General features: G+C 41.5%; 1 protein-coding gene across 2 annotated transcripts in view; it reads right to left on the bottom strand.

The window, feature by feature from the left end:
• LOC117262328 (transcription initiation factor TFIID subunit 4-like) overlaps nucleotides 1-12,174 on the bottom strand; it is a 29,463-nt gene extending 17,289 nt beyond the window's left edge. The window contains exons 1-10 of one of the 2 annotated variants that reach the window (XM_033635225.2): nucleotides 10,998-12,174; nucleotides 8,050-8,216; nucleotides 4,808-4,882; nucleotides 3,741-3,932; nucleotides 3,522-3,644; nucleotides 3,089-3,178; nucleotides 2,650-2,832; nucleotides 2,423-2,498; nucleotides 2,228-2,333; nucleotides 316-485 (exon numbers count right to left, since the gene is read on the bottom strand). In XM_033635225.2, coding sequence (XP_033491116.1) covers nucleotides 316-485; nucleotides 2,228-2,333; nucleotides 2,423-2,498; nucleotides 2,650-2,832; nucleotides 3,089-3,178; nucleotides 3,522-3,644; nucleotides 3,741-3,932; nucleotides 4,808-4,882; nucleotides 8,050-8,216; nucleotides 10,998-12,138 — 2,323 coding nt within the window. In that variant the 5' untranslated portion in view covers nucleotides 12,139-12,174. The remainder of the gene's footprint in view (nucleotides 1-315; nucleotides 486-2,227; nucleotides 2,334-2,422; nucleotides 2,499-2,649; nucleotides 2,833-3,088; nucleotides 3,179-3,521; nucleotides 3,645-3,740; nucleotides 3,933-4,807; nucleotides 4,883-8,049; nucleotides 8,217-10,997) is intronic. The other variant, XM_033635226.2, reaches the window with a different exon arrangement.
• Between the last annotated feature and the right edge of the window lie 1,362 nt (nucleotides 12,175-13,536).

The following is a 13,536-nucleotide window of genomic DNA, read 5'->3' as shown; positions in this document are numbered from 1 at the left end:
ATCTAATAGGCTGTGTAATTACTCACTACCTCTATATAGGCAGTAGTGAGTAGTGAATGAGTGAATGATTTCGGACACAGCCATACTGTCACTGTGACTGTTAGAGCTGATCTTTGTGAACAGGACTGTGCTTGCAGTGAGCCTCATTTGCATAGAAAGGGGACAATGTGCAAATAGCACCTTAGGGCTACATTTCACTCTATGTGGTGCACTGAGTATTATACAGTTTACTTTTTGTCTTATTTGTGAAGGTTTAGAGGCTGCAGACGCTTCTCCCAATACTGATGTCACAAGCCAGGCGTCAGGTGACAGTACCTGTGTCCAGGATGCGGCGGTGCAGCAGGCCAGTGGGCAGGAAGGACTCGTCTTTACAGGAGCGGATCTTCGTGCCCACGAGCTCCGAGCTGGTTGCTAGGATGCGGGCGTTTTCCTCGTTAAGGTTGACGCCGGCCATGGACGCCACGTCGTTGATGTCGTCGTCATCTCTGTTGGGAGACAGTCAGAGAAAAGACTTGTTAAAGCTCACATCAAACAGCAGCAGAAAGTCTCCCAGTTACCACAATAACCAGCTGAAGGTAAAGTCTCCCACTATGTTAAACTTCCAGTCTTTAAAATATTGATTGGTTAAAACTGTTCAAAGGCTGCATCACATCTTTCAAAACTTTATTTTTCTGTCACACAGAATTATGCAGCCTTGTTTGTGTTTGAAAAACTGAACTATGAGCCATTTTTATTCTTCTTTCGTTGAGAGTGAGTTTATTTATTTCTGTCCCCAGAAAGCTGGATCTAAGTTAGAAATAATAACCCAGAGGTTCCTTTAAAAGTTGGTTCTTATATTGGTACATGAAGAAAGCTTCATCACTTCATCCTCTTGTAGATCTAAAATATCAGGACTGACACTATGGAGCCTCCAATAAAAGCATTTCAAATGCTTGAATGTGTTTAATGTAGATAATTCAGGTGTAGATGAGCTCTGTGAGGAGGAAGCTGCAGTAAACTCAGTCCTGCAGAGGGTCAGTCACACATCATGACAGCTGGAACACTGCTGAGATATTAATGTGTCTGCATTTATCAGCACTGTGTGCACATGCTGCCCTCTTCTGGCTGATCTCTGAACTACACCACTGACCAAATGCTTCTGTCGGGTATGGAGGACATAAGTGCCAAAATAAAAAATATATAAAGAAATACATATATGTATGTAGAAAATAGTACAAAAATAAATGAGTTTGGGGAAATAAATAGGGGCAAATGCAAAAGGAAAGTAATACAGAAATAAATCAATAAATACTTAAATACAAAATTAATTTATTTAAGAATGAATAATTTAAAAATAAATTTAAAATAAATCAAAAAGTAAATGTGAACATGTAATATTAATATTAATACTTAAAAAAATAATACAAATAATATATAAATTGGGGAATTAATACGAAGACGAATAAATAAAAATGCAAATTAATACAGAAATAGCAATTTAAGTCATGTTTTATTACTTAATGGCTACATTTATTTTTAATATTATTTTTGGTACATGAGAAAAGAGTTTCTAGCCTCCGGTAGACAGCAGGTTTCACTATATTAAAGTAATAATCATGAGAACATTTATCAATCAGTCTGTTGTCACAAATGTTATGAAGCTCAAGACAAACTCAGGTTCTATTTATCTGACCTGCTCCAGTATTTTCATTTCATCTACATTTTTTCAAAGCATTTACTTCCATTTTAACTGATTTTATTTTATTTTTTTATTGTTTTATCTTGCTTTAATTGTCTTATGTAAATCGCTTTTAATTGTTTATGTGTTTGATAGAAGCACATGATCCTGATTTAATTAGGTCACCAAACTTAAGGCCTTTACACACAGGGGTTGTGTGATTAATTTGCACGTCAGTACACTTTTTAAAACTGTTTTCTTTGTCTTGAGTACTTACATATGTGAATACTAGCAGGGGGAAAAGAGATGTAATTATGGTAGAGAACGAGGTCAATTTTTCTGAGCTTTCACACCGGCATAAACCAATCCAAACTGTGCAGAATGGACGTCATGTCACGGACCTGTTACAACTGTTGTAAATTTGCATCCCTGGCAAACTGAAAAGTTCTGGTGCGACGTACTCGCAGGCCAGTATTTTGCATTTTCATGTAATTTATCTGTCCCACCCTTCGCTGTGTAAAGAACCTCATCTGTGCAAAACTAATTCCAGCCAGTGAGTGTATACTCCACCTGAATGTCCCGCCCCCCGGGTCGCTCAGCTTCCTCTGATTGGCCTGAGCTGCCAGGTTCACAGGACTTTTGCCAATTATAGTTGTGGGTCCTCTGACAAGTGTACCTGAAGAGAAACGCATGTAATATTAATGACCTGCTGACATATGAGCATAATAATGTTGACTGTGATGGAGTCAGAGAGAAGACACTCACCTGGAGTTCTGAGAGTCTGACTGAAGACTACAGGCGTACGAGTCTGAACCGTCTGGACTCCTGCTCTGCCCACAGCCTGAACAAACATTACAGCAACATTAAAATAACATTAATGTCAGGGTTTGAGGTTCATTATCATTATTATTATTAATTAACTGAAATGTTGCCGGGGTATTAGAGTGTAAGTGTCTGTCGGTTGTTGTTTCAGTGTGACTGTGTGCTGGTACCAGAGTGTTTGTGATGGGTGTGTTGAGTCTGACAGTGCTGCCGGCCGGACTGATGGGCAGCCGCGGCCTGATGGTGGCGGTGGTGACGGAGCCGGGGGCAACAGGTGGAGGCACCGAGGTGCTGGGGGTCACCAGAGACTGCTGGCTGTTGAGCAGAGACTGACGCAGAGCGGGGAGGCTTTTCTGTGGGCAGACAACATGTCAGGGATGAACAGCTGATGGTGAAGTCAGTGTGAAAGAGTAGTCTGATCTTTTACTGAAGTGAAAGTACAGACGCCATGGTGTAAATATATTATTGTAAATATATTATTCATTAGCTGATTATATTTTGTATAAATAATCTGGGGTACAGGTTACTTCACAGACTGTAGTAGTGTAAAGTAGCACCAATGATACAGTAGCAGCAGTAGCAGGAGTGACAAAGTAGTAGTAGTAGTACCTTGAGGAAGGGGATGAGGTAGGGCTGTGGAGAGGACTTCAGCTCAGCCTGCAGCCGAGTGGTGAACTCCTCAGGCTCAATCTTTGCATCCTGAAATTACATTATAATAAAACATAATTACACACACACACACACACACACACGCACAATAAAATGTATTGTATAACAATAAAATAATTATACACACAGAAATTATAACTTATATTATGACACAATAATAAATAAATTAATAAAATAGAGATAAAAAACATAATAATAAAGACTAGAGCAGGTCCTGCACCAGGGCCTTATGCCATAAAATAAAACAATATAAAACAAAACAAAACAAAACAAAATAAAATAAAATAAAACAAAATAATAAAAGTAATAATAAAAAATAATAACAACAAAAATAATAATATTAATATTAATATTAATATTAATAGAGACGTACGAGCAGGTCCTGCACCAGGGCCTTCACATTCTTGGAGGTATCTGGGGAGGGCGAGTTGTGGGACGCTAGCTTGATGAGCGTGGCGAGGAAGTTCTTACACTTCTTCACGTTTTCCTGCATCTCCTGTTAAAAACACACGGATGAGTCAGCCGCTCCACACAGAGTCACTGTCATTGTTATAATTAAGAAGTGCATGAGCACAGAAAACAGGAAGTGGACCTGTGACACAACGGTGACTCTGGCAGGGGGTGTGGGGGTCGGAGCAGGCGTGGTGCTGGTCAGGGGGGTGGACGGGACACCGGCGGGTTTGGCCACAGGTGTCCCCCCAGCTGTAATCACCGTCTGGGCCTTCTGAGGCGGGGTCATCTTCACCGACACCGCTGCACCGCCGGGGGCCACTGTGATGGCCTTCTGGAGGCAGAGGAGCACCGTCAGGGAGAGAAACCATCGGACAGATCAGATTTAATGATAGTAGTTATTAATAAGAAGCTCTTTCTTCCACAGAGGGATGTACGACAGGATCAGAGACTGTTTTTATATTTAATGCTGCTGTATTAGAGGTTGGATGAAGGGTAGTTGGTGGTGGAAGTGCAGAACAGAAGTGGGAACTTTCCTACAGTGAGTATCAGTGCGTTCATTACTGAGAGTTCCTCTGACTCCTGTTTGAACTCTTTGCAGTCACTTTTCATCGATCTTGTACTTTGTATTAACTCTCACTACATGTTTAATCCTCCTCTCTGTAGGAACAGAAGCAGAGACATTTACACTCACGCTGTACAGATCAACTAAGTGACCACAAGCTCACATGTTCCATGACTGTGGGAACCCTGTAAATATGATGTCATCACATAGTTTGTGTAAAGTGCCAACACTCCACAAGCTGTCAGTCATCATATTGAACCTGCTCCTTATCAGATAAACAGTTGTGATTGGTCCCAACCGGAGTCAGGTCTGCTGATATCTGTCTCAACAAAGGAGGACCAGACACATCTGTCAGAGTCAGGCCTGCAGCTCATGTTGTATTTACTCATGATAATTCATATGAACAGTGAAACAGGTTTTCCCTGCTGTAATTACTCCTGCTGTTCAGACTGGATATTAACATGTCTCTTCATAATGTGAGTTAATAAAAAAGATGGAGGTAAACATCGTCGTTAACGTCATCTTTCATCAGGTCAGTCGAGAGGTCAAACTGCAGAAATGCAGCGTTCATGTTTCAAAGTGTTAATGTGTGTGAACGCAGCCTGAGAGCAGCTAAATGTATGACACAGACAGGTAACACACACCTGTACGGTGGTGGTGGAGGGAGGCTGAACCATTCTCGTCTGAGTGGGGGTCGCCAGGCGGACGGTCTGAGGAGCCTGCACACAACAGAGAGGGAGAAAACATGAGGTCATGTAGCAGCAGAGCATCATGGGAAACCTTATGATGGTCATTTAAATTCATATATAAACATTAAGGATCAATGACCAGTAAAATGACATCAGCTGGTTTTTAGACTGGGACATGATTTTCTTCTGATCTGCTGATTCTGTTTCTGATTCACTGATTCATCATTGAAATAAAATGTCCAAAACAACTTCCTAACACCCAACAGGATCATATCACATGTTCAAAAAATCAGAAATATCCAGTTTACTGTGAGATCAGATAAAATCCTTACAGTTCAGATGATGGAAGCAGCAAGTATTCGACATGTTTGTATGAAAAATTACTCTGATGATTAAGTGATTATTAAAAGTTTCCTGTTGATGAACTAATTCAGAGGTAGACAAATATTTTTGATTGCAGGCCATACATACAAAAATAAGGAGTCATAGGCCAAACAATAGTAAATGCCTAGCTTGAGACCAGTTACACAGCAAGAATTTCAGAGTTTCTAACCCAGTACACTTATTCATTTTCTATTAAAACTACTGCGCAACACTACTAACAGTTTGATGTTTGCCACTGCAGTAGTTTATTAGTGTGCACATATATTACAAAAAGTAAATCTGCTGCCATGTTTACTCAAGTAAATGTATCTCATGACTAGTAATCAATCACTGTAGGGGAGGTAGTGACATCTAGTGTTCAAATTAAGAAGTGCAATAACAGGGCTTGCTTATATTGTGCGTTCCAATACCCAAACTACCATTACTATATAGTTCACCAGAAAAAGATGTAGTGTGTCCCAAAACAAAGTATGTCAGATGCAGTACGCCAAAAATACCAGGATGTTCTACTACACCCGGTGCAGGCTGCAAGCCAGCATGCTTTTCTGGCTATTCTGACCCACAATCCTCTGCGCAGCGGACGACATGTCACATTGACTGAGCTGCAAACTAATGACAATTGATTGACAGCTGTCAGAAGTCACAATGACGGACGACAGCAAATTCAAGTAAATGATAACCAGCTGACTAATAATAACAGGAATATTAATTGTTTAAGTGAACAAAATAATCATACATATTAAAAACAACACTAGGACGTAACTATAAAAACGACAGAGAACTGCAGATATAATTTCACTGACGCAAATATAAAATGTTAAAATCTACAATCTGTGCAGTTACAATTTTACAGTTAAACCACACACATCGCAAAGTAACAACAGCAGAGCTCTCCGGGTTGACCTCCATCTCTGGTGAACTCAGTAAGTGGCGTTTTATTATCTCCAAGGTTACGGATATAAAAGCAAGAGGGTCAAAGTTCAGGGCATAATGTTATGAGGAAGCGGTATGTCCCAATTGTGTGCATGCATACTGCATGCAACAGTACGTACTTTTTGCGATTTGGAACGCACCCACAGTAGTTGTTCAAGATGACAGTGACATGTACATATGATACAATATATTAGATGCTCAAGCCATATTCAAGTTTATTTTTAAAATTTGGTCACAAACCATTTAAAAAATGGGTTTGGCCATCCCTGAACTAACTGATTAATCACTGCAGCTCTTTTTTGCACCAAAACTCCCAAATAACATCATGAAAACAATATTTGTACGTGAAAGAATGCAACAGGTGAAACAGTACAGATGTCCCGATCCTGATCCCAGTCCTTTAACTCTGAGTCCCATCAGATATTTAAAGCTACAGTAGGTAACTTTTGAATCTGAAGCCGTCACTACATTCACACAGTAGCACATGAGACAGATAGTGTGTGGAAAAATCTTGTCCCTCCTCCTCAGTTGCCTCTGGTGGCCTTACCACACATGAACACAAACAACTGGTCAGACCTGAGGAGTCTCTGACGCAGCTGTCAGTCCTGTCAATCACTGCTGGTGAACTGCAGTCAGGCTGTCAAACTAGGCAGCGGTGTGATCAAATATGAATCACGATTCTGAGGAAAAAATAGGGAGTGCTACACTGGGTTAAGGTTCTATGTAGTTAGCTTTGAAAAGGTCAGGTTCACATAAAGATAAAAAACAATGACTGTGTAAAAATCCATGGCACAGGCAGGCAGTCCAAAAAGGTACCTGAGGCACTCTGACTGTTGTTAAAAATCCTTTACTAATACATAAATGAACCAACGTGTGTGATGAAGACTCTCCAGTCGAAGTAAAGGGTTTTTAACTACGCCTGCCTGTACCATGGACTTTAACACTGAGTGAACTGACCAGTCTTTGTTTTTTATCTTCATGAATCAAGATTTTGCTGCCTATTTCTCCCCTCAAATGTTTTCAGAAACATATTTTAGTGTTACTGTCCAGCTGTCAAATGAGAACGTTTGTGATCCGGCCACTTCACAGCTAAAGAGTCACTAACATATATATCTGGAAACATCCGAGATGAGAGATAGGCAGTACAGTAACAGACTTGATTCATATGTGATCAGCGCTGCATGGTTCGACAGTTTCACCACAGTTCACGAGACATGACTGAAAGCTGCGTTAGAGACTCCTTGGCTCTGACTGGTTGCCTGTGGTCAGACACAGTGCAGCAAAATCTAGATAATGCCATTAGACGTGCAATGAGCAGGAGAAGGAACATCATTTGCTGGTTCATCAGCTGGTTATCATTGAAAAAAATATGACTCCATTATAGAGTACTTCATTTGATACCCATAATGTGAACATGGTGGCATGTAGTAAAGCCATACTTTCTTGTCTTGGTGGCATCTCACATGAACTGCTGCTAACTCTGTCAATAGACTGTGTGGGTTTTAACTGCTGCTGTGGGAGTGTAGGCTCAATGCTTGGGGACAGTTGTGAGAGTTCGCCCAGCTGCACACACTGTGACAGGGCTAACTGTTAGCATCACACAGATAACATTACTTCACGGTTGTTAATGGGTTTAATAACAGAGAACAGAGTCGTGCCCCATTGGTGTCAGAGTGAGGTATCATTTGACTACAGACATTTAGATACTACTTGGTCCTGGGTTGTTTCAGTTGATACCTTAAAGCAGGATTTCCAACACATTCACATTCTGTGCTCTGATTGATGAAACCAGGATCCTCTTTGTAACAGTGACAAAGTTTCCTTTCCATCAGCATGGTGGCACCCTGAGACCTTCAGACCCTGATGGGTAGCAGACTTACCGTGGTGGCGGTGCTGACCCGGATGGCAGTCCCAGCTGTCGGCGTGGCGGGTCTCTGTGTGATGTTGGCCACCGCTTGTCCCTGCTGCGTCTTGGCCTGAGCCTGGGCGAGAACCTGCTGAGGCACCATCACCAGCTGACCCGTCTCCGTCCGCACCAGGACCATACCTGAAGGACACAGGAAACAGGAAGTTAGTACCTTTACCTGACAGAAACACCAGAGAGCTACAGAGCTGAGATCAAGTAGCATATAGCTATTCGTCTATTTTGATAATCAATTTGATGTTTTAGTGAAGAGGTGTCCAAAATTTTTTGAATCGGCACCAGATGCTTCTCGCATCAAGCAAGTTATTAAAACAAAAAAAAAACAAACATACAAATTAAATTAATCTCAGTGAAAATGATTAAATTTTCCACCACTCCTGAGAGCAGTGGCCCTGCCCGGTCGACTTTGTTGGTGTTTGTGTTGTTACCATCAGTACATTTCACTGCAGAATAAAGTCAAATTAATAAACCTGCACACGTCGACTTCAGAGCTCCTAAAAGCATTTTGTCTGCTAAACTGGCTCTTAAATTTCTCCAAAATCTCACACAATAAACACTTTGTGTCACCAGTTGCTCTCTGGAGCTGCCACACAGCTGAAACTACATCTTCATCACCGCAAAACTACAAACTACATTTAACCACACAATGCTTTTTCATCTCATCATCAGCCTTCTGGTGTTTGTGTCAATTCTAGGGATGCACCAGTTCATCACCTGAACACTGGTATAGGCTGATATTCACCTTGTTGACCATCTTATTCTTATGGATGGAAGTGGCAGAGTTTATCTGTTGTGTCACATCAATTTTGCACCGGATAAAAAGCAGGACGCACGACTAACGGCCACAAAATTAAATTAGTAAGCAGGTACAAGAAGAATACAGCGACCGTTTGACAGATCGGCTCTGTGATCTCACTGTTGTGTGATGAGATGGCTAGTAGCAGTCAGCATCCTGTCGTCCCAGAGACAATAGAAAACGTGTTTGGGATGAACAGACATCGTCCCCAGGATGTCTTCAGGACGAAAAGATAAAGTAAACTCACTATTGACACGTCAGAAGACTCACTCTATGAGCCCTTTGAATTTGTGCTCATTCAAAGGTAGTGTAATGCTCTAAAACTAATTCAATTCATAAGGTAGATTTGTTGTTTCCCTGGCACAAAAGGTGGAATAAATAAAAACAAAAACAAGATAAAAACATTGGTATCAGCCCAGAACTTCAAAACCGGTGTACCCCTAGTTAGTTTTTGTCCTTGATCCATTTGTAGATGTGTAAAGTCACGATTTTTTTAATATCAGCTCACCTACCAATTATTTTCTTAATATCTGATTAATGGTTTTGTCAATAAAATGACAGAAACTTGTGAAAAACTTTGGTTACAAATGTCCAGTTGTCCAAAGTGACGTCTTTAGAGCTGCAACTATCAGTGACTTAATCTATTATTCAATTAAAAAATAATCGGCTGCTATTTTGATCATCATTTAAGTCATTTTTCAAGCAAAAATATTATATTTCCAGGTTCTGCTGTTTTCCTTGGTTTCACATGATAGTAAATTCTATATCTTTGGGTTTGGAAATGTTGGTTGGACAAAACAGACATGATGATGTCACTGTAAGCTCCAGGACATTGTAACTGGCTTTTATCACTGTGCACTAAAGTTCTTTATAGACCAAACTATTAATAAAGAAAATAATCTCCAGACGAATCAGTAAAAAACATCATCATTAGCCCTACAAGTCTTTCAGTGTCTTTGCTCCGTCCCACCAACAGTCCAAAACTCAAATACATTTAGTTTAATAAGAAAAATATACAAAGAAAAACAGCAAATCCTGATATTTAAGAAGCTGGAATCAGGGACTGTTTGTTATTGATGATAAATTAATGAAATAAAATGACAACAACAACTATTTGATTATCAAAATAGCTGCTAATTAATTCTCTGATGATCGACTGATCAGTTAAACGATTAACTGTTTCAGCTCTGGTCACAGCAGCTGTGACATGACGATAAATTTGTCCTAAACTTTCAGATTCTGACAGTATGTTGCTGCAGTTTGTCTTCAGGTACACGACCACCATTTTGGATAAATGACCAAATATTTTATCACAATACGCTCACGACTCTGGGACCCAAAATCTCAAAAGGGTAAAGAGTCCTCTGGTCCCAGTTTGTTCCTCTCAAGTGTTCCCATCACATTCCAGCCACAGAGACAGAGAGGTAAATATTCAGTGAAGGTGTCTGACATCACGTCCTGCTGCTCTGAAGGTTTCAAATAAATCCTCAAAGACACTGTAAACAAAATATTCAGTCTGCTGCAACATGAACAACAGTTTTAACATGTTGTGTATTTGTTTTCTGAACTAAACAAAGATGGAGGCCGGAAACAACACGTCTCTCTCGGCTATTCCTATGATGTGGACCAACATTTATAAATCTGTTGTCAGTCATATAGTGATGTTTCTTTTGAGTATTATACATTTTTATAGAAAACACATGCTCATAGTTGGCTTGTGCTTTACATTCATTGCTGTGTCATTTCCATTTACCCTGACAGGAAACACAGTCACAACTTAAACTCTTGTTCATGTTGTAGCAGACAGATTGTTACAAACTATTTTTACAGGGCATATTTTCATGTCAGCGGCCATCTTTGTTTGGAAGAAACAGAAAAACATGTTAAAAGTGTTGTTCTGTTGCAGCAGATGTTTGAGGAGTCTTTGAGGCTTCAGTAGGAACCTTCAGAGCAGCAGGACCTGATGGTAAACACCTCCACTCTGACATCATCTGACCTGAGAGTGACAAACAGGGACCACAGGGACCTGAGAGGAAACACCACCCAACAACAGGTGAGTCCTCTCAGGTGGAGGTGAGGGAGACTTATCCTTGTGTGTGTGTGCTCACCGGGAGGCATGGAGAAGCCAGGGGGCAGCTGGATGGTGGTCTGCTGCTGAGGCCGGACAGCCAGCGGCTGCTGAGGAGCTGCCGCCCGGGTGGAGGTCGCCACCAGCCCGGGTCTCTGCTGCTGGATGGAGGTGGCCACCACAGGGGCACCAGGTACCGGCGGCCTCACCACGGCTACCCCGTTCACTGTAGGCTTCAGGGTGACCGCAGCTGTAGTGGTCCCAGCCTGGCTGATGGGGGACTGGGCTGCAGCGGGCGGAGGGGTGCTGGCCAGGATGACAGAGTTTCCAGAGACAGGCTGGCTGGGCACCAACATCTTGGTGTGCATCAGAGGGGTGCTGTGGTTCACGACCTGAGGGCTGGAGGCTGACGGAGAGGGCGCACCCTGGGTCACCAGCTGGGCACCCTTGGGGTCCACTCCGTTCTGGGCCACCGGGCTGGGGTGCCTCTGCAGAGTTACAGCGGGAGACGCCACTGAGGGCTGGGGGAAGTTAGGCTGTGAAGCCATGGGGGCGATGATCGCGGAGCCCCCGGCACTGACAGTACTTATAACCGTGCTGGCCCCGGTTTGTGGAGGGACCACGGGCGAGTTCACCAACTTTACAGCTCCAGCGCTGCCGTTTAAACTTTGTAATCCGGGAGAAGCGGTCCCGATAGCCTCCGCCGCGGGGGCGATGTTAGTGCTGGGAGCCGCGCTCGGACCCAGGACGGCAGCCCGGTGGAAGCTAGCAGCGGCGGGCTGAGTGGTCAAAGTTACGGGTCCCGGTACCGGGGAGATAGTGGGAGGAGATGCTCCAACTGTTTGCAGACTAGCTCCAGCGGTGATCACGGCCCCGGTGGCGACAGAGGAGGTAGAGGAGGTGAGGGCTTTGCCGGGCTCATTAGCGCCGGGCTCCCGGGTTAACCCCGCTTTTGGATGCCCTTGTTGCGGCTGCTCCAGAGACCCCACTTGATCGCGCACTTTCCCTGAGAACTGACCGGCAGCCGACGGAGCTCCCTCCCGTTTCCCGTCGGAATAAGAAGCAGCGGGAGCCTTTCTGTCGCCGAGCTGTGATTCCAGAGAGCCAACTAAGTCGCTAACTGCTTTCTCATCCACCTCATTGAAGAGCATGTCCTCCAGTGGGTCGGAGGCTCCCGCCATCTTTGATGTTAGACCGTTGTGCAAATCGTATTTTAGAATGTACGCATGCGCGGAGGATCCGACTTGTTTTCGAGCATAGAAACACTGGAGATAGATTGTATGTGTGTTAGCGGTGGCGCCATGTACAGGTGTGATCTGCAGGTATAACTCACTTTGACCAGTCTTTACTGTCAGCCACCAGCAGTGGAGGACGAAAAATCATGTAAATATTAAGAAATAAATTAATACAGTCATACACAAATAAATTAGACTAATAAATACATACGGTAATAAATTAAAAAATGCTGCAACAAAAAAATAAATATGGAAATATTTAGAGACATCAATAATAAAGTTGATAATTATACGGGACATAAATCATTTTTCGTCCTACATAACCAGTGGTGAAAGAAGTACTCAGATATTACAACAAAAAGTCCTGCATTTAAAATCTTACTTAAATAAAAGTACAAATTATTAGCATCAAAATACACCACCAACAGTGACAGTGCTCATTATGCAGAATTGCCCATTTTAGAATAATATATGTTATATTATTGTAATGTAACTATTGATGCATTAACTTATTAATCATTGTAATTTTGCAGCCGGTAAAGGTGGAGGGTTTTTTTTATTACTTCACAAGAGATAAGCGATAGGACAGACTTTGTTGTCATCCATCTATATACTGTGCAGTAGAGGAATGAAACTATGTTTCCCTGGCTGTGAAGCAAAACAAAAGAAAAAACAAATGGACATTAGATGCAAAAATTATATACAAAAACAGGTATAAACATTTAGTGCAATACAGAAAATGATAGAAACGTATTAATACAAGAAGTGTCAATTTAGATACGGGTAATGTCAGTTAATACAAACATGTAAAGTGCAATATATGCTATTTTAACACAAACACATAGGCTATATAATACACCATTATATATTAGTTATTAGTTGGTTTATATTTTGTATTAATAATCTGAATCTGTAAAGGAACTGAGGCTGTCAGATCAGATAATGTAATGCAGTAATAAGTAAAATATTTTCCTTTGAAATGTAGCTTAATGGAGTAGAAGTATAAAGTAGGCCTACCAGAAAATGTTCTGTTTTGTAATTGTATTTTTAATTCAATAGTATCTTTTAGCAGATAAATTATTCTCTGTTTCCGTCGCGGGGACTACAGATGAAAATTAGCCTATTGTTAACTCTAGTGTAGCTAAGTAGCTGTGCACTGTCCCTGTTAAATAAAATAAAATAAAATAAAATAAAAACACTTAAGTAAACTACAAGTGGCTCAGAACTGTACTTAACACATCACTTGGATATATGTTCTTAGTTACCTTTCACAACGCTATTAAAACCATAGTAATATAAACACTTATTGTTGGTATGGAGGATGTATGTGATGATGTTGATGTG

The sequence above is a fragment of the Epinephelus lanceolatus genome, chromosome 5 (assembly GCF_041903045.1).
Source record: "Epinephelus lanceolatus isolate andai-2023 chromosome 5, ASM4190304v1, whole genome shotgun sequence".
In the NCBI taxonomy this organism is placed as follows: Eukaryota; Metazoa; Chordata; class Actinopteri; order Perciformes; family Serranidae; genus Epinephelus; species Epinephelus lanceolatus.
Note: the sequence above shows the minus strand (reverse complement) of the source record. Positions and strands in the feature narration are given on the sequence as shown.